This window comes from Dryobates pubescens, chromosome 8, assembly GCF_014839835.1.
Source record: "Dryobates pubescens isolate bDryPub1 chromosome 8, bDryPub1.pri, whole genome shotgun sequence".
Classification (NCBI taxonomy): domain Eukaryota; kingdom Metazoa; phylum Chordata; class Aves; order Piciformes; family Picidae; genus Dryobates; species Dryobates pubescens.
Window position 1 is genome coordinate 30364013 of NC_071619.1, and position 26851 is coordinate 30390863.

The 26851-nt window shown below is 45.6% G+C and overlaps 1 protein-coding gene across 2 annotated transcripts; it reads right to left on the reverse strand.

The window, feature by feature from the left end:
- Positions 1 to 21296, reverse strand: PLCXD2 (phosphatidylinositol specific phospholipase C X domain containing 2). Of its 2 annotated transcripts, none has more exons than XM_054163752.1 (4): positions 21096 to 21296; positions 6421 to 6881; positions 4117 to 4358; positions 1 to 674 (listed from the first exon to the last, which is right to left on the reverse strand). In XM_054163752.1, the coding sequence occupies exons 1-4, from the start codon at positions 21226 to 21228 to the stop codon at positions 512 to 514; spliced, it is 999 nt and encodes a 332-aa protein (XP_054019727.1). In that variant the 5' UTR covers positions 21229 to 21296; the 3' UTR covers positions 1 to 511. The 2 variants fall into 2 exon arrangements, with proteins under 2 accessions (XP_054019727.1, XP_054019728.1); XM_054163753.1 differs by lacking the exon at positions 21096 to 21296 and adding an exon at positions 7893 to 7952.
- Between the last annotated feature and the right edge of the window lie 5555 nt (positions 21297 to 26851).

The following is a 26851-nucleotide window of genomic DNA, read 5'->3' on the forward strand; positions in this document are numbered from 1 at the left end:
CTTGAATCAAGTCAGAGGTAGTGTCTGAAATAGCATGGTGGACCCAGCAGGAGCCTCCAGCTAAGCCCAGCTCCACCAGAGGCTGCCAGAGACCAATAACATCCTGACAAGCCTGGCCACATTGCTGCCAAGGATTCAGTGGCCATCCTGGTTGGAGCCCTGGCATTGAAGAACCAGCAGGGTACACATGAAGGGCAGGGTGAGCCCAGTCACCAGGGGGACACTGGGTACATCTGCTTCAGAGGCCAGCCTCTCCTTGGCAGGTTTACAGCAGCCAGGCCACAGCAGATGTGTTCATGGCTTCAACAGGTAGCTGTGGACAGGCACGCGAAGCCTGTTCTGCTCCACTCAGAGCCACAAATCCCGGGGAGAAGGGACCCTCCTGTGATGTTTAACCACACTGCCTCTAGAATGCTTGTAAATAAACACAGATTACAACAGGTTTCACTTCATAAATAAAACATCTAGTGTAGCTTGAAGATGTCCAAGGAGGAGGAGTGGGACACACCCATCAGGATGTAGTAGCAGATTCATCCTCTTCTAGAAGGTGGTCATTTAGTGCAATGACTGTAGCAGCAAAGTCAACCAGCTCCACAAAGTCTGAGGTAATTATGTTAACACCCATAACACCTGGTTTTTGTGTTTTCACCCAGTTCAAAATCATGGGGAGATTCCTAGAGAAAGTGGAATAAAAAAAGAATTACACATTTTAAAAGAGCCTCTTCTCGAGACATGCTCTACTTTAAACACAACATGCTAACTCACAAACTGTTACTGCCTCACATTCATCACTAGGTCCTTCCTGCCACCCAAAATTCAACTAGCCTGATGAGAGACAGGCCTAATGGCATGTGGTCATTAGCTATCAAGTAGAAATGTCAATCACCAACCCAAGCTACCCTGCCTATGATAGACATTTGCAAACTCTCTCATGACTGAGCAGGTTATGCTTCTGTGTTTAATGCTGAGTTACCATTTCTTCCACCCTGGCTTGGTTCTGCCCAAGAACATGCTGAACTGACAGCTTAAACTTTGCATCAGACTTCAGTGTAGCACAAGATGTTCTCCTGACCACTTCTGCCTTCAGATGGGCAGGAAAGAAGTTGTTTGGGGCAGCACACTGTCTTTCTACCAAATTCCTCTCAGCCTTCAGACCCACCCAGAGAATAAGGTCAGGGAACAAACCCAGAATCGAGCTCTCAGCTCTGTAAGGGTCAAGCATCCCACCATACTTCACTGTAACCAGAGTAAAGGTGAGGTGTGTCAAGAATGAGTTAAATGTAGCTAGAAATTCTGCAGTGGGAAGGAGTTTCAGTAATTTCTTGGATAGAGTACAAGTCAGGAGTCTGCACAAGCTTTTTTGGTACTCTTAACATGCAAACCCCAGGATCTTCAGTAGACAGAGACAAATTACTAAATGCATTAGAATTCTTTAGTGTCACAAGATGCATACAAAATTAAGATGGTAGTCAAGCTAGCAGGATGGGGAAGGGAAAAAAAAAAGATCAGAAAACCTGAGGACATCTCACAGCTCTTGCTCCAGAAACATTCTTGTCAAGAACCAAGAGAAGAGAGAAGCAAAGACATAATTACTGTCCCTGTAAAGGGATAAAGGCCACCTTAGCCAGCTTTGTGCAAATGTTGCACAATTCTCCTTTATCAAGAGCTCAAGAACATTTAAATATATTCTGGGAAAAGTTTCCCTGGAAGGCAGAGATCTCCACAGAGCTGCAAAGCCAGACTGACACACACAAATCAGTGAGCATGTGTAAATGGACACAAGCAATCCTGCTTTAGCAAGCAGTGGCGTCCACTTTCAATGTTCAGTTTGCTTTCAGACAACTCAGTGCCAATGATGGGGCTAAAGAACAAGGAGGGAGTGAAGGCAGGCTTCCAGCCAAGGCTTGTGCCAAAAGCTACTCGAAACAAAGCTGCTTGTCTAGCCCATGAAATTCATAGAGCTATAGAATTGCTTAGGTTATAAGAGATGTAAGATTGAGTCCAATCATCAATCTAAGACCACCATGGCCGTGTCTCAGAGCAATTCTTCTCTTCACTAGTTTAAAGAGCAGAAATTCAGTATGATTTTTCCTTTAATCACGGGAGAGCTGTGCACTTCCCTGGCAGATGCAAGCCACATCTGTGTTCGGCAGCCCCATCCACCGTACGCGGATCTGTGCAAGCCGCGACGGTAAACGCCAGTCCCAAAGCCCCAGAGCACCACCTAGTGTCCACTGATGACCACAGGGGTTGGCAGGGAGCAAGTCTGCGTGGAGACTTGAGTATCTCCGGGCTAACATCACTAGGATTTAATTATACTTTACTAGATTAGTATCTGTAAACAGGAAGGAGACTGAAAACTCCATGACTGATACTTCATCTGGCATCTCCTGACTTCTAACAGCAACTTTGGGGACTGAAAAAAGCAGCACCCCAGTCACTCTCTTTTTGGAAAGAACTTTTTTAAGACTTTTTAAGACTTTGGTTTCAGAACACCACCACTGCAATTACCTCCAAAGTGACCAGTAATTCTCCCAGAGGGTAGAATTGGCTGCTGAAGATGTTTATCTCATCTTTTATGCTGTTTATCTCACTCATGGGCTGAGTGTTTATCTCATTGCTTATGACTGTTTATCTCACTGCTTAATATCAAGCTCAGTTGCTGATCAATTTAGAGCAGTTGCTACCATCTATACAAGTGCAATTTACAACTTAATAGCATTACAGCAAGATAAACTTGTTAGTGACTTCAGGACAGGCAACATTAAACAGTGAGTGAGGAAATCAGATCTCACCAGGACTGCTAAGTTATAGCACTTGATATCAAACAGGCCACAAAGTGGTAATGCCACAAAACAGTCACATGGATCTTACTTGGGTCATGCTTTAAACATGACAAAATTGCTGGCAATGCAAAACTCATTAGAACAGATCTAAGTCATTAGGCAAATGACTTGTGTAAAAGTCAAAGCTATAAAGAAAGAAAACTGTTACTCTGGTTTGGGGTTAAAAATCTCCCAGATAAACTACTGCCCCATGCCACACATCTTTGGCTACTACTGAAGTTAGTGAGACAGACCTGTACAGATGAATGAAAAACTGAGCCCACAAAGACATAAATGTTCCTCTGGGGCAAATGTTTTCACCCCAAATTCAAGTTCAGCCAATTTGGAATGAATCACTAGTTTGAAACTGTGATACTGTGAAACAACAGGTCTGGCCCATATCACAGAATCACCAAGGTTGGAAGAGACCTCAAGGATCATCAAGTCCAACCTGTCACCACAAACCTCATGACTAAACCGTGGCACCAAGTGCCACATCCAATCCCCTCTTGAATACCTCCAGCGACGGTGACTCCACCACCTCCCTGGGCAACACGTTCCAAGGGTGAACTACTCTCTCTGGGAAGAACTTTTTCCTCACCTCGAGCTTAAACTTCCTCTGGTGCAGCTTGAGACTGTGTCCTCTTGTGCTGGTTGCCCGAGAGAAGAGATCAACCCCTTCCTGGCTACAACCATGTTTCAGGTAGTTGTAGACAGCAATAAAATAAGGTCACCTCTGAGCCTCCTCTTCTCCAGGCTAAGCAACTCTAGCTCCCTCAGCCTCTCCTCACAGGGCTGTGCTCGAGTCTCTCCCCAGCCTCGTTGCCCTTCTCTGGACACATTCAAGTGTGTCAATGTCCTTCACATCCCTCACCTTCAGAAAGAGCCCCAATGAGCAGGAAGCACACACATGAATCTCCTGTTATCTTACCTTTTTCAAAAATCCCTTGTTTTTAATAACTGCAATAGTGAGGAAGCAAACAGCATGCTTTCATCAAGTCTCATTTCTAAGCAAAACAGAAAGGCAAACTAGGCACTGGGATGTGCTGCCCAGGAAGGTGGTAGAGTCACCATCCCTGGAGGTCCTTAAGAAAACATTGGATGTGGCACTTGGTGGCATGGTTGAGCTGATGTGGATCTCAGAGGTCTTTTCCAGCCTCAATGGACTCGATCTTGAAGGTCTTTTCTAACCTGGTTAATTCTATTCACTAATGCTGTGATTTCACAGCTTCTTGCTTTACTCAGAGCCTCTTGGCAGGTAAACAACTGAGCAATGAAGCCAGGTCCTTACCTATGAACGAGCGTGTTCTTCAGCCCACGGACCAGATGGCGTGCAATGGTTTTCACTCGCGGGGTGAGGATAGCTTGGGAAACATGGAAGGTTCCATAGCGACTCCGCTCCTCCAGAGTGGTCTCCAGGAACTGCAGCAGTTTGTGGACATTGGTTGTGTTGGCCCATGGTGCTGGCATTTTATTCCCTGGCCACAGGAAGGGGTATTCCTCATACGAAGGGTGGTGGTAGAATATGAGAACCTAGCAGGACAAACAAAAAGGAGAAAAACCAAACAAATTCCCAACTATATAAATTTATCTATAAATGGGAAGGTTAGGCTGGAGGTGAGGGGGAAGTTCTTCACAGAGAGAGTAGTTCACCATTGGAATGTGCTGCCCAGGGAGGTGGTAGAGTCACCATCCCTGGAGGTGTTCAAGAGGGGATTGGATGTGGCACTTGGTGCCATGGTCTAGTCATGAGGTCTGTGGTGACAGGTTGGACTTGATCTTTGAGGTCTCTTCCAACGTTGGTGATACTGTGAGATCTGGTCTTGTTTGTGCTGTGCAGTTAGCACAGCAGCTGAAAAACAGATCAAGCTAAAAGCTACTCCCAAGTCACGAGCGTCAGTAAATCTGTTACACTGCTGCCAATAAAGGAGATGGAGATCATTTCTGTTGGTTGTGAGGACAAGATTGCTTCAGGCTTCAAGGGTCATCAGTCTAAAACGAAAAGGTTGCCAGGAGTACACTGAAATGTCACTCAAAGTGCTCAGTTTGAGAGCATTTCCAAGTACTGCCAGAGAAGATCATCATCTGTGCTTAAGGATTTTAGCTGTCATGCCCTCTCCTGCATACCTCCATTAAACAGCTGAAGTGTACTGGGCTGACTGGCATAGCAGCATTCCACTCGCTCCTCCTGCATGAGGTGCCAAAGCCACTTTGCTCTCAGCAAAATCCTCTCTACATCTGGTCTGTATTTCATGCCTTCTAAGGGGGTTCTCTATCAGAGGGCAGCATGTAAAGACACAACACTAGTTGTTAACACCCAAACTTACAAATGATTCACTTTGGCCCCCAGCACTGACCCCATCAGTTCAGAGGAATTCCTCAACCTCACCTGTGCTAATTTAAACAGTGACATGCAGTCACTGCAGCCCTATTCTTAGTGTGTGAGTGGTTACCGCAGAAGAGGCTTAATTAATCCTGCCCCTGCAGATTTGGAGGGCTGCAAAGGAGCCATGGAATTCTGCAGACACCTCAGCCATGTTAAATTTCATGTGTCTCTCACTGGCCAGAATCAATCCTGATTGATTCAATCCTCGCCACTACAAGTCAGCACAACACACTCTTTCAGAAAAGAAACCCATTTGTAAGGAGCAAAAGACCCTGAAGATGCTATCATGTAGTTCAGGAACATTACTGGGAGGAGGACACAGCCTGGCTACACCATGGATGGAAGGGCTACACAACTGCAAATGGAGGGAAACATGCACACAGAACACACAATTAACCAGGTTGGAAAAAGAGACCTTTGAGATCATCAAGTCCAACCTATCACCCAACACCATCTAATCAACTAAACCATGGCACCAAGTGCCTCATCCAGACCCTTCTTAAACGCCTCCAGTGATGGTGACTCCACCACCTCCCTGGGCAGCACATTCCAATGGCCAATCTCTCTCTCTATGTAGAATTTCTTCCTAACATCCAGCCTAAACCTCCCCTGGCACAGCCTGAGACTGTGTCCTCTTGTTTTGGTGCTGGTTGCCTGGGAGAAGAGACCAACCCCCTCCTGGCTACAACCTCCCTTCAGGTAGTTGTAGAGAGCAAGAAGGTCTCCCCTGAGCCTCCTCTTCTCCAGGCTAAGCAACCCCAGCTCCCTCAGCCTCTCCTCACAGGGCTGTGCTCCAGACCCCTCCCCAGCTTTGTTGCCCTTCTCTGGACACCTTCCAGCATCTCAACATCTTTCTTGAGTTGAGGGGCCCAGAACTGGACATAAGACTCAAGGTGTGGCCTAACCAGCGCTGAGTACAGGGGCAGGACGACTTCTCTGCTCCTGCTGGCAACACTACTCCTGATATTGGGCAGGATGCAACTGGCCTTCTTGGCCACCTGGGCACACTGCTGGCTCATGTTCAGCCTACTGTCAACCCTTCTGCCTGACTGCTTCCAGCCACTCTGTCCCCAGCCTGTAGTGCTGCATAAAGGAAGCCCTGGTGGGCTTCACACCTGCTGTCAGCATTCTTGGGCCAGTATCACTGAGTAGTAACCACTCCCAAACCACTTAAATCTTGGCCTTCTGGGTCACACATCCTTTCCTCACCTGCTGTTTCTTCTCCCACATATACTGCAACGTGACATACTCCACACATTCAACAGAACAAAGCTTGGATCCAAAAACTGAGCGGATTCTGTTGACCAAGAAGAAGTGATGGCTGTCATCCATGGCATAGAAGTGGTTGAAATCCAAGAAGATGACTTCCTTAGGGTGCTGCTCAAGAAAGGCGTTAATCTCCTTCAGTCCATCCGACACTTTGATGCCGAACAAGCCATGGATGAAGTAAATCTCTTGTCCCATCTCCCCGGGTCTGGACGAGACACGAAGGTCAAAGTAGCGGATGCCACCTTCCAACTGCTCTTTGAAAGTCAGGTTTTGAGTCACTGACCATTTCTTCATGATCTTTTTAACCAAAGAAATCTTGGCCAAACGTTTGATGGCTGTGGCCTGATCTGGTCCCACAGGAGATTTCTCATCAACCCAGTAGCTGAACGAATCGTGTGACCCTGGAAACAAAACCCAGAAACAGTTTAGAATGCTGACTGACCCAACACACACAGACCCCTGTGCTCTGAACTGAAAAACATCCTTCTGCAACCCTGCCATGCATGTAGAGTTATGCTTTCAGACTATCCTTTACAGCTCCATTTTTCCTAACTACACACCAAATGCTAACTTCAGGGTATCACAGTATCACTAAGGTTGGAAGAGACCTCGAGGATCATGAGTCCAACCTGTCTCCACAGACCTCATGACTAGACCATGGCACCAAGTGCCACATCCAATCCCCTCTTGAACACCTCCAGGGATGGTGACTCCACCACCTCCCTGGGCAGCACATCCCAATGACGAACGACTCACTCGGTGAAGAACTTTCTCCTCACCTCCAGCCTAAATTTCCCCTGGTGCAGCTTGAGACTGTGTCCTCTTGTTCTGGTGCTGGTTGCCTGGGAGAAGAGACCAACCCCCACCTGGTTACAACCTCCCTTCAGGTAGTTGTAGAGAGCAAGAAGGTCTCCCCTGAGCCTCCTCTTCGCCAGGCTAAGCAACTCCAGCTCCCTCAGCCTCTCCTCACAGGGCTGTGCTCAAGGCCTCTCCCCAGCCTCGCTGCCCTTCTCTGGACACCTTCAAGTGTCTCGATGTCCTTCCTAAACTGAGGGGCCCAGAACTGGACACAGGACTCAAGGTGTGGCCTAACCAATGCAGAGTACAGGGGCACAATGACTTCCCTGCTCCTGCTGGCCACACTATTCCTAATGCTGGCCAGGATGCCATTGGCCTTCTTGGCCACCTGGGCACACTGCTGGCTCATGTTTAGGCAGCTGTCAATCAGCACCCCCAGGTCCCTCTCTGTTTGGCAGCACTCCAGCCACTCTGACCCCAGCCTCTAGCTCTGCATGGGGATGCCGTGGCCAAAGTGCAGCACCAGGTCTGTCTGATCTCTTCCCCAGTTCAATGCACTCTGAAAATCATGACCATGAGCTAAATATAAATCATGAAGGAAACTTCCTTCCTACCTTCCTTCATGCACAAACTACAAATCTATCTCCAAAACTTTCCCAGAGCTTGGCACATGGCTGGTTTGAGATGAGGCTCCAGATTAATTGACACAATTATTGTCATTATGCTTGGTAAATCATACATCAAAGTTCTTGAAACAGTTATTATCCCTGTGATGGACAGAGCGATCTGTATGTGCACATGCCTTACCAGCACATCTTACTTTAGCCCCAGGGGGGTAAATAAATGATTAGTAGCTTGGACAAAGGGCAACAACTGGCTGAACAGAGGTGGAACAATCAAGTACACCACCAATTACTGTGCTGCTCAACACCAAGCTCACATTCAAGTTCATGAATGTGTCTTTGACCACAGATATGGTGAATATAAAAATCAACCCAAAACTGACCCACAACCAAAAAGTCACCAGACCCTGCCATAACAACGCATGTCCAACACAGCTCCTGTAACACAACCTGTGCATGGGCAGAGAAACTGGACAAAAGTTGTGCTTCCTAGGAAAAAAAGGCCACAAACCCTGACAACTGAAAACCCAGTAGCAGTTGGAATCAAAAGTGAGGAGTAACAGAGGTCCTTCAAAAGAACAGCTTTAGAGCCAACACAGGACCCCGAGCTGATCCAAGTCAGTAACAGAACAAAGTATACACTGCCCTGTTACTGAGTCTGCTCTGTAGCTGGGCAGCGTGAAACAGAGAGGGACAGAAGCTGATGCAGCACAGACTGAGGCTGACCAGGGATTTCTAAACATTCAGACCAGGCAGTGGCATTCTGGTCAAGAAGAGCAACTGCTCGAGGCATGATTTCCCTGTGAAGCCCCAGCAAGGAAACACACTACAGGAGCTCTAACAGCCCTGCTTGACCCCTTTGAATTTTTTTTTCCCTCTTCCTTGAGTACAGCAGATTAGAGTTTCTCTATTGAGCCAAATTCCACCAGCTTTGCTCAAGTAGGGGGAAAAAAAAGCACCTTCACCTCCAGTCACCACAAGCAGCTCCTTTTCCAGCTGCCTGCGGCAGGGTACAATGACCCTGCACCATGATGCCAGCATCTACATGTTCCCTTCCTGCATGCCTCAGGGTTCTTGTCCCTGCTCCAGGGGCTATACTTCACTAGAATTTCCTCCTCTCAGACAGCAACTCTGTTAAACAAAACCTAATTTTTCAGCCTCCTTCACCCAAACCTCATCTGTGTACCAGTGCCCCCTTAAGACCGATACTTTTCCTGCGATGCAGTGTCAGAGCTATAAACAAGATTATGATCTCAATTGGATTACCTAGTCAAGGTTTTTTAATCCAGATGGAAGAACAGACTGTACAGAGACCAAACTTCAGTTCAGTGACCTTAAATGCACTTTCTCCATGAATTTCAGCCAGCTCAAAAGTGATGAAGAGGAACCTCGGAAGTTTAGCTTCCAGGCTTGACAAATGAACACAAAACCTAATTCTGATCAATTCTCCATGAATCCTTCACAACTTTTGTGAAGTGTGGCTGTTTATCCAATCTTCTAGCAACAAGTGACAAGTAACAACAAAGCTGTTTGTTAAAAGATGTCAGCTTGAGAACCTCTTTAGCACCTGTCACAGTAAACTGCATTACAAAGTAGCTGTCAGTTGCAGAGTGACACCTAGATATTTTTTCCCACCTCCAAACGTGTAACCCCAAACAGAACACAGAATCAAACATCTAGGGAAGGCACTGCAGAAGAAACCGTAGAAGACTTTATAAGCTGCAATTCAGAGACATTTAAGTTTCATCTCCCTCCTCATGCAACAGAATGAGCCTTTCAAGCTTCTACATTTGGAAGGGAGACTTGGGTCAGGTTTAAGTTCCCAATTCCATCCATTTTAATTTCTTCCTCTCTTTAGGTCACAGCAGAAAACTGTTTAATAAGCTAGAATATGACCATAAAAGAAATACTTTATTTTCATGCTAACTAAGACTGTGCAGAAGCCTCAGAAGAGCTGTTTACATAAGTCATTTGCATCCTTATGCTCCTGCAGTCGCTGATGAATCTGGCTTACGGAGGAGTGACAATTTTATCTGGCACCAAATACACTGCTGTCAAATCAGAGTTGTCTAAGCAAATCTGATTCAAGCAGCAGCTTGTGTTCCTAAGTGACACTTTGCAGCTACAAAAGCCTTTCCTTTGCAGACTGCCACATACAAGGCACATTGAAGCTAGAAGAGCAAATTTCTCCTTGCACTACCACAAACTAAATTCTATTTACAGCTCTAAAAAACAATGAGAAAGAAAACAAGCCACAAGCACCCAGCACCTTCTTCACCACACACTTTAGAATAGAATTAACCAGGTTGGAAGAGACCTTAGAGATCGAGTCCAACCTATCACCCAACACCATCTAATCAACTAAACCATGGCACCAAGTGCCTCATCCAGGCTCTTCCTAAACACCTCCAGTGATGGTGACTCCACCACCTCCCTGGGCAGCACATCCCAATGGCCAACCTCTCTTTCTGGGAAGAACTTCTTCCTAACATCCAGCCTAAACCTTCCCTGGTGCAGCTTGAGACTGTGTCCTCTTGTTCTGGTGCTGGCTGCCTGGGAGAAGAGACCAAACCCCACCTGGCTACAACCTCCCTTCAGGTAGTTGTAGAGAGCAAGAAGGTCTCCCCTGAGCCTCCTCTTCTCCAGGCTAAGCAACCCCAGCTCCCTCAGCCTCTCCTCACACGGCTGCGCTCCAGACCCCTCCCCAGCTTTGTTGCCCTTCTCTGGACACCTTCCAGCAACTCAACATCTTTCTTAAGTTGAGGGGCCCAGAACTGGACACAGGACTCCAGGTGTGGCCTAACCAGAAAAGGGCAGCTGATCTGGAAATCTGAACTAAGTGACATGCTTCTACAGCTAGAGAAGATCCTCAAGACTCCTGCCCTGTGGCTCTGCTTAAAGTCCTAAGACACTGAACTTCTGATTTACAAGGAAGTCAACATTTATATCCAGATACAGCCAGGCAGAACATGATCAGGAGCACCTAAAAAACAAGCTCTACCTCTTCACAGCTGACAGAAGACCACCTCCTATGAACAGCACAGAAGCATCAACTGTGAGGCTGGAAAGACACAATAAAAGTTCAACTAGATTTTCAGTGGTCATTTACTGAAGGCCAGTCAACAGCTATGAGAAACATCCAGGCCAGACTTGGACCTAGAACATCTTTACTACAGTATGAGAAAGAGGCAAACAAAACCTGAAGTAACAAGCTTGTTGGGCTGTGGAGTAAGAACTAAGTGAGGATCCAAGGCATCCACCAGGCTCTAATTTAAGATCACTGTGTTATGTTACCAGCTCAGCCACTGGCTTCTGATTGAACTTAGCTGTGATGGTAAGCTGCATGCTAAGCTGATCTCATCATGATGTCAAAGTAATCCTCTGAACTCCATGGGTGGCCTAGCCGTCCTGCAGCTATGGCAAGAGCCAGGCTGGCTGCTGATACAGCATGAGTTCTGAAAAAAGCCTAAACCAACCCAACCCTGTACAATTTGAAAGGCAAAGACCAGAGCCCACACCAGAAGGATGGCACAGACCAGCCCCAATGCTGTCACATTGAATAGTTAACCACAGTGAACAGAGTATCACAGAACCCTTGCAGCAACACACAGAGATCTTTTCCATGTATAAGAAATTCCTTATAGTCAGGGTTCCCCCATTCAGATAGTGAGCATCTCTCCAAATTTCTCAAGAAAGTTAAAAGAGCTCAAAAGGTGTCCTCAGCAAAAGATTTTAGCTCATCTTAAAAATAAGAAGCACCCTGTACTGACTCAAAAAAATCCATTCTTTAAACTCAATTGTTAACAAAACAACTAATAAACCCAGGTATTTGCAGCTTCTACCTTACAGACTGAGAAATCAAATCCACAGAGAAGTCAAGAGCCTTATTCTTCATTGTCCTTTAGGCAAAGAGGGCAGAAACCGGGTCTGAGCTGCCTCAAGGGGCTGTTCTTGCATGAGCAGCAGGCACTGTCCATGAGAATGGAGAAACATTCAGATTGCAAACCCTAGTGGGCTTCACTAGTGACATGACATCAGCCTAATGCTCAGCCTTCCCCAAAACCAAAACGAGAAGATGACTTGCCAGCTGCTTCACATAGATCAGATACACACAGCATGAAGCAGCAAGCAGCAAATTTTAAGCATGAAAGTCTGTAGGGAGAAAAAAAATAAATGAGGAGACTGCTAATCAGCTTTTACAGAGCTTCTGTTTTGGTTTAATTTCTTTTATCTGATGAAGACTGGAAGCTTCAAGGAAAGTGGCCACATCTTACCATACACCCACTCACCCATCAAAGGCTATGATATGGTTACAATAGCATTAAAGAGGTATCTCCCAGACACTAGATTGTTAAAATGATGGATAGTCCTCTTCACTTTATCTCAGCAAGTGCAGCTGGGGATTCATTTTTATTAATATGTTTAAGCTCCTTTTTATTCTCCTTACACTAATATCTTAAGTTAATTGTATGTTAAACAGATCACTTCTCAATTCAATTTGTATGTTAAATAGATTCTATTTCACCATTCAGAATTACTTTTTTGTTGAAGCCTTTACACTAATTGTTAGAAAGCAGCCTTTTATCTTCACATCTGCAGCAAAGTAACTTTCTAGAGTGCCTATCTGTCACGCTACTTAGCCACAGCGAAGTTAATCCGTGTTGTAGCTCAAGCAAATGATGCTAATCAACAAAGTGCTATTAAGTCTTGAATTTCAACAGTTACTAACCATATCACTCTGCATTATCTTTTATTTCCACATGAGTACTTTCTCCCTATACAGCTGCAGCTCAGGGAGAGGAATCAGCATCATGTCTCCCACCCCAGTGTTGGTTTAAAAGCTGGTAAATTTACCTTCAAGGGTGTCTACCCTCGAGGGCTGTCTGTATGGCACGTGAAGCAGAGGGAGCTTCCAACAGAACATACTTGTCCACTGCCAATTACTTGAAAACAAGAAAAGAACTCCTGGCATGTCTGTGGTTACCTCATGCCTTCCTGGTTGCAAGGCTATGGGCGGGCCAGAAGCAGCAGTTAAAGTCACTTTCTGCACGAGTCTAACCAGCAAACAAGAACAAAGGCAGAAGGGCAAGAAAGTGCAGGATGTTTAACAAACAGACTCATCTGGTTTGAGCCTCACATGGGCAGGATGGGAAAAAACAAAAGGCAATAAAATCTCTTCTGTTATGTTAAACACTTGCAAGGTGGTCAGCACACTGTACCAACCCACGGAGAGCATTAGAGAGTCATTTATATGCAGGAATCACCCTAGCTGTGGTGACAAGTAAAATCAGAGCAAACTTTGCCCACCACACAAAGTGCATTCCCCATGCATTACAAGACACTGCACATGAGAGCACAGCAAGTACCACACAAGACATTCAGAAGCACAGAATTCAAGTGGCTATCAAGTTCAGGCTGTCCCTCAAATGTTCTTCTCGACCAAAGAAAGTGTCTCATGAAGGCCAGAAGTCCACAGGATTCAGGTCATTAACAATCCAGATTTTCTAATTGAAAGATTAACATCTTAAGAGCTCTTCACTAATGAACAGCAAATCAAACAGTTCATACTAACTTAGCCAGCAAAAGGAGGAGAGGCAGGAATAACAAACATCCTGCTGGTAATCAATTATCTGAGACTACTGAGATGGTTGGTTATGTTTTAATAGAATCCTAAAAGAATCCATGAGGTATTTTTCATGCAGTCTCATTAGGGAGGACAAAGCCTAGCACAGACCAATCCTCTTAGGAAAAGTTCCTCTCCTTATCAAAGAATTACCTTGTTTTCTTCCCACTGTGCCTTTGGGGCTGGGAGGTAGAGGAGAGGGGAACAGAGCAAATACAAATGAAAATGGAGGAAGGGACTACTTAAAATGGTCTGAGAGACAGCATCACATGGCAACTTGCTGCTCTTCCCACCCAGAAGAAATTCACTTCTTAAAGTTACTGCCATTAAGAGGGTTTTGTTTGTTTGGTTGGGGGTTTTTGTGATCTACCAACCACCTCCTATTTATGAACAACCTCAGCCCACTGCACTGGGAAAGCAGAAAGGGGCAGCACTTCCCTGCCATTTCATAGCCTCAGTGAATCCACCTGCTCTGAAAACATCAATCAGCTGAGTCTTGCACTCCTCTATGTGACCGCTCAGAAATGTGTAGACCAAGGGCTCATTCTCATCTGAGAAGTCTCTGGGGAAATGTTGCCTTGTTTTTCTCACAGCCCTTACCCATCTTTTTATGTCTTTTTCAGAAGGGCAGGCAAATGGAAACATTTACACCAGAAGGAAGGAGAGCAACAGCTATTTATATCAACCTTATAATTTCTGTGTTTGAAGCACAACGTCAGCATGTTCTACACTAGAAGTCATGCTACAGGGCATACAGATCTTAGTTTTTGAAAAAGGAAGAAATTTTTTCCTTGATGACAAAATGAAGCTGTCCCTATGCTGTCTGAAGAAAACTTTGTAGCATTTCCAGAACAAGCCAGTCTGGGCTCAGCACTTGGCAGTGGTCCTTTAAAAAAAAGGAAGAGACCCTAAGATCCAAGAGCTGTTTTTGAGTGGAATTCCTGCATAAACCCACTACATTTATTTCCCTGTCTGTCACACCAGTTCCTCAGAGGAATGTACAAATGGACTAAGGTGCAGACAGTTTAATTGCCCTTCTCTAACAAGAGCTGAGATTTGCTGCTCCAATAAAGGAGACACCCAAGGTAATAAAATGACTTGTCCTTTCAGGAGTTCATCCTGAAAACTCTACCTTTGCAAATCATACCAACTGCCCTCATATGCACACAGATGTTTTCATTTAACGGTTATTACCTCATTGAGCCTTACCCCAACAGATGGGCAGTTTAGCTGATTCAACAATCCTTTCCATTAGGGCTCCAAAGGAGTTCTGTCTGGAAGGTTGATGCAGGCTCAAGCCCATCACCACTTCTCCCCTTAGAAGCCAAACCACAGTGCACACTACACCACAAACAAGCAAGGAAACAGCAAGTTCAGCAGCTTGCCTCAGGGTCACGCAGGCAAAAAGAAAAAAATCATAAAAATATAAAATCTAGTTAGATGCTAGTGGCTAGCTCTTCACTGGACTGGGCTGCTTCCTCTCTTGAGAGCCATTTCAATTCTGCTTGACCAGCTGAAAGGCAAAGCAGCACATAGGGCTTTACGTGACAGTCGCGGTGCCAGAACAGAGCTGGCTGGAGATGGCAGGTGGAGAGATGAGCAGATATCCAGGGCCCCACCAGCTCCAGGTGCTCCCCATGTGCCTGACATGAGCACAGCAAGAAGCCAGCAGTCATGTTATGGCATCAGGCAGTCACCCACAGCAGCTCCTCACCCCAGGAAACCCCTCCCTGCTCTGCATCCCCCTTGCAGTCTTGGCTGGTAGGGCTGCTCCCCATGAAGAAGCCTACCAGCTGTAAAGGCTAATCATTTAATTTAGATCAAAGACATTAGACTTCTGCCTAAGGCTTTTTGGGGTGATCCTGGCAAGGGACACAACCAGTAGCATGCTTATGAGAGCTTTTCACAGAATCACCAAGGCTGGAAGAGACCTCAAAGATCATCAAGTCCAACCCATCATACTGATACTACCATGAACAAACAATGGAAAGTTATTCAATTAACAGTTGGTTAGAAAGTTAATTAAAAGACTGCACTGTCATAAAGAGAAACTGAGCAGCTTGACTAGTGCTGCAGTTTGGGGCACAAGACAAAGGCTGACTATTTTAGAAGGCCACAAACACATCTCTGCCCAAAGATGAGCAAACAAAGTTAAAGACATTTCAACAGCTATTGCAGGTCTCCAGTATGGTCTTATTTTAGCCATGCTCAAGCCAAGATGGCTATCTCTTCTAAAAAGAAAATGCAAGTAAAGGTTTCTGGAACTGTAAAATTCATCATCACCATCATCTCTAGCTACCTGTATCCCACAGGCAACTCTCCACCAACCACCCAACCTGATGCAGGCAGGAATGGCTTCACATTCCAAATGATCTGCATTAGAGATGACAAAAAAAAAGAAGAAAAAGCTCTTACACCCTAGGCCAAACCCCCTGGTGTAAGCTTTAACGTCACACACAGTGCTGAAGTAAAACATTGGCCCTTTAGGAAATTTTCTGGTTTTCAGCCGTCTCCTCCAGTGACTCCAATTTAACTGAACTTACCTCCCCAAATAAGCTGAGATTTACTAACAGCAGATGTTTCACCAAAGCTACATGAAACAAACTACCCATGTTTTCTAAACACAGCCAGTCTGCTCCTTCCTGCCTGCACCTTCAGGACAATGACACATCAGGTTAACCTTCATGTTCCTTGAAGATGTCCATATGCTCCAGCACCCACAAACCTGGGGTTTGCCCAATCCCATGAACAGTTGCCCTGAAGATTTTCTGGCAGGAACTACTTCTTAACAGCAAACAAACCACAAAAAACACAAAAGCAACTTTCTAAACCATCATCAAAAAGTTTCCCACCAGGGTAGCTTGCTGAATACTCCTTCATACTTGTGGGGCTTACAGAAGCAGAAGAGGAAAGGCAAGGGGCAGAAGACACATTAGCTTCCTTATGAATAATACATTGTGATTAACTTACTTAGATTATTGAAGGTGTTCCTTCAAGCAGCAGCAGCAGATCCCTATCAAAATGATTATAAATTTCCTCTAGAAGGAAAGAAAAATCAATACTGGGGAAAAATTCCCAGCTAACCATATGGACCAGAACAGGGGACCAATCTAGGGAAGCAGCTTGATCAAAAATTGCAAGTATCACCTGCTACATCATGGCTTTTAATTATTCCAAGATGGAATAGCCTAGGCAGGGTTAAGTAAATGCATTATTACTGGCACCCAAAGGAAAACAGAACTGCCTACTCTTCTGCTCATCTCATTCATCCAGGACCTTGGAGACCGGAACTACAATACACTCAAGAAACAAACAATGATAGCTGGTAATGAACATCTGCTGGACTGTTTTCCTGTCTCAAAACAGCAGCCACAAGCTTAATAGGATCTCAGCAAGTGGATCTTGAGAAAGAAAAAGTTTTTCACTGACCTAACACAAGTACTCACTCAAACGCTGGATGAAGCTGAACAGTGGTGCTGTATCTTCAGCAGCAGATCTCAGACTCTAGCACCTCATCAACTAGGATACTGCAAAAATTACTCATAAAGGCAAGTAGCTAAAATGAAGCCACACGAATTAGACATGCCATGGTGCTATGCACTATCAGTGTGCAACTACAAGCAAGAAACAGGTTAGGCTCTTCATAAAGCTTTTTTAAATAGCTGATTGACTTCAGAAGTAGATCAGTGAGAGCACTGCAGCTTTTTCTGTGTTCTGTCTCTCAGAGGGGAAATCAGAAAACTGCCAGATGTGGATTAAGAGATGACCAAGGAAAGCAATAAGTGTCAAGAGTTGTACATGTCTTCCTAAAATTGTTTAAAGTAAGCCAGCTTGAGATTAAACAAATACCACACCACACAATATCCTGCCAAGGATCACAATCACAATGCTTAAGAGTTCATTTTTAATCCCACATTCAAAGAGGATTAGTTTGGAGTGTAATTACAAGAAAATCTTCTAGAGTTTCACACAAGGTCATCACTTGAAGGTGGTTCATTTTGTTTACTATACTGCTTGCATGTAAACTGATGACCTTTTAGTTACTTGGTATATAACAATTTTTCATTGCAAGAGATTCCTTCTCTCATGGCATCACACAGGAAACCTTATCTCTTTTCCTTGATGATACTACACCGGTTTAGCATTTTATTTATTCAGTAGAGACAACAGAAAAACCTAGACTGAAAAATTCAAAGCTTGGGTGCAGCTTCAAAGCCTCTCTCCATTTTGGGCAGAGTGAAATCAACATGTTAACAGCAAACTGGTATGCTTCATCAAATACCCAGTTTAAGCACCACTCGCTACCAGCTGGCTCTGACTCTGCCCTCAAGTATCATGTTTCACACGCTATTTAATCAGGGAATCATAGCATGATACAGGTCAAAAAGGACTTTCAGAAGTCTAGAATGATATAGGTCAAAAAGGACCTTCAGAGGTCATGGAGGACTGTTTGCAACAAATAGAACTCCACACATCCTTAGCTTCACACAAGTGAGTTCTAAGACATTCCCACTTACAAGATCATACAATAAATCTAAGCACTTAATTTTCTATGTATATCCATTCTTTCACTTGAAACAACCTTATTATACTAACTTATTTGTTCTTGAGAAAACAAAGAAGAAAGCAAACTTGTTTCCCACCCAAATGCTATACTTTGCCAAAGTGCAACAAGGTTAAAAAACAAACCCAAAACAAAGTTAAAAAAACAAACAAAAACCCAAACCAAACAAACCAACCCCTCCAAAAACCCCACACAACCAAACCAAAGGTGGAAAAACCCAACACAAAACCACAGCAAAGCTAGAGTTTTGTGGTTCTGAACCTTAATTATAGTTAAAACATGTTTTCAGGTTTCAATTCCTAGAGTTACATCTCTGCTTCTACACACAGAGTGACTGGAAGAAGGGGAAGTAAGATAAAAAAAATCCAAGCCCCTGAAGCAGTAGAGTCCATCACTCCAGGGGAGAAAACAAACACATCTGGAGATGGACAAAAGCAGGCCACACCTATTATATGCACACACAAAAATTATCTCAATTGAGATGGAGTCTACTTTCCATCTCTCTTAGGACAGCATTGGCCTGCATAGCAATACAGCATCTATAAACAGATGCCTCAACTGCAACCTCTTTTCAAAGTATCACCAAGGTTGGAAGAGACCTCGAGGATCATTGAGTCCAACCTGTCTCCACAGACCTCATGACTAGACCATGGCACCAAGTGCCACATCCAATCCCCCCTTGAACACCTCCAAGGACAGTGACTCCACCACCTCCCTAGGCAGCACATTCCAATGACGAACGACTCGCTTGGTGAAGAACTTTCTCCTCACCTCGAGTCTAAACCTCCCCTGGTGCAGCTTGAGACTGTGTCCCCTTGTTCTGATGCTGGTTGCCTGGGAGAAGAGACCAACCCCTTCCTGGCTACAACCACCTTTCAGGTAGTTGTAGAAGGCAATGAGGGTTTTGTGCAATCCCTTCCATTCAAACACTGCTGGTAACACCACTTGGGCTCCCCAAAACATTACTTTGTCAAGCACCAAATATACAACCAAACAAATTATTCCCCAAGCACCTACCCAAAAAGGCTTTGCAACGTGCTGGCAGACTGCATGAGGTACACACAGGGAATGATAGGAAGATACACCAGCTTTGACCACAAATAAACACACACTGCAAGCATTTTGAAAGAAGCACTATTCATTATAAAAACAGCAGAGCATTCCTGAATAAGACCTTGTTTCTTTGGTTTCTCTGCTACTGTACTGACTACATGATGCTTGTAAGTTATGGACAGGGGCCATCTCCCCAAACGATCTACATCCTAAAACTGCAAAGTTTCGAAGCCCTGAAGTTGCTGCAGCAACGGAAAGTTTCTTTCTCTTCACGAAGACAGAAACAGATTTCTTTGCCAGAAGTTTTAAATTTGCAGCCACTTGAATTTCACAGGAACACAGATTTTCCTTTCTGTCCCCCTTCCCTGTTCAAATGAACACAACATGTTTCTGCTACTGTCAAGATAGGAAAGGGCATTACTTTTGGTTAAAACTTGGCACTTCAGTTGTTCTCCATCAGATAATACAACAGTGAGTGCTGTGGTGCTCCACAAAAGCTGCACAGCCCCTCCCTGTATGCATCAAATGTCCTTTGGTTATTCTCTGCTGGCACGAAAGAGGAAGTTACTCTGGTTCTAAGAAAGCGTCTCCACATATCCTCTGTACAATCCACACCTGAAGGGATCTGGCAAGCTAAGGCACTACCATGAAAATTAAGCCTGTATCACTAATGACTACAGCCTAACACCAGCTTTCAGCATGAGCCATCCTTAAAACCTTCTTCAATGACATCTACAAACAATCCCTGAGAAGTTTTTGTCCTTTAGAGATGAGAAGTCATCGTGTTCCTACATTTAGATCATCTGTTGTCTTCCTCATCCACCAGTTTATCTATCAGTAAATCCTAACTGACAACAATTTTACCACTTTCTTCAAGAAGCTCTGCAGGACCAAGGAGTTCTTTTAAACTTAACTGTGAAGGGGGGAACTTTCTAACTAAAGCCTTTCAGCATCTTCAGTGCAACATCATACACTGGGACATTTCACACCTGGCTTGTATTTTTACCTTCTGACCAACCATAGGTTCTGCCATAAAAAGCCACTGCCATTTGATGAACTCCAGCTGTTAAGGTGTTGATGCAAACAAACAGAACCACAGAATGCCATATTGGAAGGGACCCCACAGATCATCTGGTCCAACCTTTCTAGGTCATAGTAGAGTTGAAATGAGATGGCCCATCACCCTGTCAAGCTGAGCCTTAAAGCTGTCCAGTGTAGGAGAATCCACTGCTTCCCTTGGAAGACGATTCCAATGTCTAATTCATCTCATGGGGACACATTTTCTTCTGGAGTCCAATCAGAATCTCCAAAGGAATAACTTATCCTCATCACCCCACGTCTTTTCCATGTGACTCTTTGTAAAAAGGGAGTCACCATCCTCGTGGGAGACACCCTTTATGTACTGGGTCATGGTAACAAGGTCGTCTCCCCTAAACCTTCTCTTCTCAAGGCTAAGCAAATCCAGGTCTCTTAGCCATTCCTCACACAAATATGCTTAAGCAACCCGAGATACCTTAAAGAGGAGCTCCAGAGCTCACAGCTTCCTGTTCTTAAGCCAGCGCGGACAGGCAGGTGAATTGGTCAGGGGTTCCCGAATGCCTTTACCGAAACTGTAGTCCCCGCTCGTCTCCCGCGGCGGATGGGACTCTCGCTAATTCCTCTACGCACATACCGGCGTTCAGACATCAAACCGGGCTCTGGCTACTATTCCCCAAGCAAACAGCCAGCCCCCGGCTCCTAAGCGTGGGTAGCACCTCACGGCCAAACCGCCGGTGACAGCACCGGACGCGGCAGGGCCCGCCCACCACCTGACAGCGGGGCACGAAAGAGCACACACCGCTGCCGAAAGCGGACTCTCCGCAGCACCAGGCCCCGCCACCCCAGAGGCGCCGACACCAACAGCACCGGCAGCACCTCCACCCCCCCCCGCCCCATCCCCTCCCTGCCGACCTACCCGGGATGGCCAAGTTAGACAGCGGATAGGAACGCAGCGCCGCCGGTAGTGAACCCATCCAGTCTGCATTGCTCTCTGCCATGGTCCCCGCGGCCCGCCGCCGGCCGCCCTCCCTCGCCGCCGGCAGCCCCATCCCCGGCCCGGGGAGCTAAGGTGGACCGGGCCGGACAGGCGTTGCCGCAGCCGGCACAGTCTGGGCCAGCCACCGGGGCCGGCCCACCCCTCCCCTTATGTAACAGGTGCGGCCCCTGTCGGGCGCGGTGACGTTACCGCAGCACGGTGCCCAGCCATTGGCTGTCTCCTTTTCGCCCCGCCCACAGCCGGGCCAATGACATCGCCGCGCACGGCGTTCTCCTCTGCTTGGCCCACCTCAGCCGTAGCCATCCGCACAGCCATTGGTTGTCCGTTGCTCGCCCCGCCCCGCCTGGCTACCGTGGCGCCTGTCTGTGAGTGGTGGGACGGTGAAACCTCCGCCGTGAGCACGCCGCGGGCAGCGCTCACCACTGCAGCGGCTGGCACAGCCGGCACAACCGCTTGTCTCTGCACCACCGAAGTGCGGTGTCTGCGCGGGACCAGAGGAACGCAATCTGCGGGCCTGCGTACCCTGGTACCGCAGCTGACACACGCACGGCTCCTGCAGGCCCGGTCACCTGGAATTCGGGACCCTCCGAGCCAGCCGGCTCTGCCCTCACTCCCCGGCTCCCGCTGTGGAGCTCCGCACGTCCCCATGCATTGCGCTGTGGCCGTGCGCTGCAGGGTCCTGTTCGCCGGCTCCCCGAGCACACGGGTGTGCGGCACTCGCACGGCGACCCTCCCTATGCCGGCAAACGGTCGGATTCTGATGCTCGCTGTGCTGAAGCACCGGAGAAGCTGCCTGCAATGGAGGGCCTAGGCAGGGGCCTCACGGTGTGGACTGGTCAGCGAGTGCCAGCAGAGGATGTAAGGGGCGAGACAAGGCAGCCTCCATCCCTTCCCCTCGCTCTTCCAGCAACTTTGTGTCACAGGCTCATAGCTGCACGCTTTCCCTCAGACTGCATCGAGCTGTGACTGAAAGCATCGTGTCAAAACCTGTTTCTGAATTTGCTGTGACACACGAAAGGATCCTCTAAGAGGTACTTTTGTTTCTCCATGGCACTATCACGAGTCTTGGTGAGCAAGTTCTCATCTCGCCTGTTTTCCTAAAAATATGTATCAAACATATTTGCATCTCCCCACGCTGGACAGAGATGACCAAGTAGGTATACAACACTGGAGTCTATTCCATCATATGGTAGTGAGAGAAACCCATTGCTTTGAAAGATAATTTTTCACTATCAAGCAACTAAAGGCTGAATATTAAATAGTAAGGTTTCATGAGGTCCTTGTTTTCCCTGTAAGGAAACATTTTCAAGTAGTACTTTAAAATAAATACTATTTACACAAAAAGTAGTTTTCATTTGAACTATTAAAGTTTGCATATTATTCATAAACTCTTTGAAGTAATACACAGTAAACCAGCTAATAACACTATCTATTTTAAATAAGTTTAAAGTCAATGTATCTGTAAATACAACCAGAATCTTACTTCCTTCCAGAAATCTGCATTTTACTTTTCAAGGAAGGGAACAAAGGCATTTTGCTTTTAGAGCTTTGATACTGAACAGTCTTCAGTGCAATTTCAATAACAGGTTTGCACAAAGCGTTGCTGACCTGGGACTCGCCACTCTCCAGGACAAACACAGGTGTGATGTGCATTCAGCTGCCCAGTGCTGCTCTCCTGCCCATCTGATGTAGGAGGGAGCAAGCCAGGCTGACCATAGGCATAGGATCATAAAACATTGCTCTTGACATGGAATTCATGTCTTGACCCAAAGGCAGCATTATTTTGTGGGAGCTCCAGCATTTTCTATGAATGACACTACTGGTCCACATCCCTGGAAGTTTAATCACTTCATGTTACTTCACTTTCATGTTCCCACTGTCACAGCTTGGGATTGCTCAGCAGAGCAGTGCATGAGCTCCTTAGATAAGGCTGACAACCACAATTGTTGTGGTGGCCATTTCACCAGTGTTTTTATGTTCTGGAGGATATCTTTGTGTCTTTAGAAGAATGTTTCATTGTGGCCAGTGAAACTATAAACATTCACAGATTGCATTGGGTTCAGAAGTCATCTTGTCCAACTCCCTTGCAGCCAGCAGGGATGCCTCCAAGATCAGGCTGTCCAGGGCTATATTGAGTCTGATTTTGAATGTCTCCAGGGACAGAGCCTCAACCATATGTCTGGGCAACCTGTTCCAGGATTTTACTATTCTCATTGTAAAGAACTTCCTCTTTATGTTCAGTCGTGATCTACTACTCTGCTTCAGTTTCAAACCATTGCCCCTTGTTCTATTGCTACAAGCCCTTCTAAAAATCAAAGCTGTAGTCCAAAGCCAAACCTCTTGGCGCTGAGTGCTGACACAGATGGGATTGTTGGTGTCCTTACCAGACCCTCTCCTGCATCTCTCATCTTTCAGATGACACAAAGAAGATGGACTGTGTGTGACAGGCAGTCGACCCTGAAGGAGAGCAAGGAGGTGTGTGGGAAAAGGAGCCTGATTGCAACTACCTTCAGCAGTAGCCTCCACCAGAATGTCTTGGTAGTGCTCTGCCATCAGATCAGAAGGGGGCTAAAGCTGGACTTGGGGGTGGTCTCAAACCAGCTCCCTTCACAGCTTCCCAAAGTTTCTGACCCATTGCTATCACTTTTTAACGGTACTGAAGCTGTGACAGGATTGGGGTGCCTCAGTGCTCTGCAGTGCACTGTCACTTTTTCACAGCTTCAGGTCCTATACCATGGCCTACAGTGTGAGAACACCTGGCTCTTGGGGTTGAGATGGTTTCTAGATCTCCAAGCTGCAAAGGACACTTAGGATATTTCAGGCTAGATGTTAGGAAAAAGTTCTATACAGAAAGAGTGATTGCACATTGGAATGGGCTGCCTGGGGAGGTGGTGGAGTCGCCATCACTGGAGGTTTTCAGGAGGGGACTTGATGGGGTGCTTGGTTCCGTGGGTTAGTTGTTTGGGTGGTGTTTGATTGGTTGATGGGTTGGACACGGTGATCTTGAAGGTCTTTTCCAACCTGGTGTATTCTATGTATTCTATGATATGCAGTTCAAACCCAGAGTGATGAAAGGAGGAGGAGGTGCATCCATTCAGCACTGCAGGGTGAGGCATCAGCTGGTGAGCATAGATGCCATGCAGGGTAATCGAAGCAGAAACCTGCCTGTGTTTTTCTAGAAAAGAAGAGCATTAAATTGCCTGTTCTTCCCCCAAACCTCAGCCTCTTCCATCTCCAGAGAACTCTGTTATTTTGTTTGGTGCTAAACCCTGCAATGATGAACATTACCTGCCATGGCCAGAGGGAACAAATGTGCATTAATATACAGGTTTATTTTCTGCAGTCTACACTCACAAATGATCTGGAGTCTTGTCCCATGAGACTGCTCCAATGCTTCACTTCAAGTGTGTGTTTAAGTGGCTGCAGAAATGAATGCCCAAGCAGACAGAAAGAACATCACACTATCAATTCCTTTTTTTTCTTCCCATGTCTATATCAAGGTCAGTAGGCTGTTTTATTTTTCCACATTTCTGGAGCACTCACATATGAGTTCTGTTTCAGTAGTGAGGATCCTGACTCACACTTTACTATCCATTTTCCCCATGGATTTTATAGCTATGGAGATGCTGTGGATTTACTGAAGAGCTCAGCTGTTCTCTTGTGCCTGGGTGCACAACGTCACAGGCAGCCCAATCTAGCAGCTCAGATCCCACTCCCACAGCTCTCGCCCTTCTCTTCTGAAACACACAATCAAAAGACAAGCAGTGCAGATCAGACTGATGCTATTTAAGCAGCATGTTTGCTGTTAGCCAGTTCCAAACACACAAATGTGTTTTATTTCTGTTTTAACAAGTGGCTTTTGGGCTGCCATATACAGAATATAAAGCAATGAACTTTAAAAGGTGCTTTAAAGCAACCGAAAACAAGTTGATAACATCAAGTGCTGCCTCCTCCTCACCAAGTAGAGTACTCTGGTAATGTTTCTACTGTTAAAAGGCTTCCTGTTCATGTTTTCAAAATTATCCATTTCAGAACAAAATCTACACTTCCATTTAAATTCCAAGCCCTTACATGCAGTTTATCAGCAGACAACAGATCAAACAGGCTATTGAAACGACTTCTGTGCCATCTGCATATTTTAAAGGTCACTTTGCTACTGATGAGAACTGCAGGATTCACTCTCCCAGAGAGAAGCTAATTGCTCAACATTTCATGCAAGTATACTCAGACTCTTCCAAGCTGTTCATTACCATTTTTACTCTGACTGTAATGGAATTACTTAACATTTAAAACCATCAAACACACTCAATCACAAAGCTCTGCAGACATCACCGCATTTAAAGCTCAGCTTCAAGTGCAGTAGACCAAAGAGCAGTGTTCATTTTACATCAAGTCAGAAATACAGCGTGACTATCACAGCATTCTTTGCCTTTTCCAAGCCCACTGCAAACACTTGGATGTCAATCATACAACAGAATGTACCCTCACTAATATTGATGTCCTCCCTCTCTCTCTCCACCCTTCAGCCTTGGTGTCCATCTATGCCAACATTTTACCTGCTTCTGTCCTGCCTTTGTTTGATCATTGTTTTTTAAAGACAGGCCCTGACACCTTAGAGTCTTTATCTGGCAACAGTGAGCTATTCAATACCTCATTTACACCACATGAGGGTGTTTCAAACTGTGTAGGATTCCAGAGCTAATTTGGAAATCTTCCTATTTGGAGAGGAGCCAAGGGGCAAGCAGATACTTTCCCCCCCTCCATCCTCCCCCCAATTAAAATTCTTACCGCATCAGCCTGGTAAGGAGACATGAGATGACACAGCCTATGCTGGGAAACATCTCTCCTAGACAGGAGAGATGGAATAGCCTCTGCTACAAAACAGATGGAAGAGGAGTTTTAATGACAATATGCTGTTTCCTGAAATCAAATAATCTTTGCTGGGGACTTCCTCAAACTTCGTCCTGTCCCTAAGCAGTCATTTAAAATACAATATGATTTTATATTATTTCCATTAACATCTCTTTGGACAGGGTTATGCAATCATCATCCCTCTGCAGAGCTTTTAAGAACCTTTCCAATTGGGTTATTGCTCAAAGTTAAGTGCAGAGTCGGGAAGAATTACCTACTAACATGAACAATAAATAAAATACTGCTGCTTCTGGAGTTTAAGTGCACACAGGCCTTGCTAATCTTTGCCTGCTCTGGTAAGTCATGGCTTTAAATCCAGCAAAGACTGGATGTAATGATTTTAATAGTTTCAATTTAGCCATTTTAACGAATTCCCTGTTCTGGTTAGCAGGTATAATTTCTGTACACAGCTTTTTAAGCCAAACATACCCATTAAAACAAAGCCAGAGCACGTCACAGGGCTTTCAACAATGAGGAATGCAATGAGGAAAATATCTCCCTCAAAGAGAAAACTCTCTGGATCCATATTAACATGGGCGTTTCCCCATGAAGTCCCAGGTGGTAAAGCCAGTCATCTGCAGCTGTCGACTTACCCCAGTCCTGGGATGAGCCAGTCAGACTAAGTTTTCAGAGTCATCTGCACTGCAATGACTGCAGCACACCCTGCAAGCTGCGGTAGTGCTGCTTAAATAAACAAGCCAAGCTTAATTACTTAGCAGGAGCAAAAGGTACCTTGTAACAAAAGCCACTGCAATGCTGTTTCA

Coding starts and splice junctions, on each gene's coding strand:
- PLCXD2 (XM_054163752.1), bottom strand. CDS start 21,228: ATGGGGCTGCCGGCGGCGAGGGAGGGCGGCCGGCGGCGGGCCGCGGGG. Junction 6,882..21,095: donor GTCTAACTTGGCCATCCCGG/GTAGGTCGGCAG, acceptor TTTTGTTTCCAG/GGTCACACGATTCGTTCAGC. Junction 675..4,116: donor AAGAACACGCTCGTTCATAG/GTAAGGACCTGG, acceptor CACTTTCTCTAG/GAATCTCCCCATGATTTTGA.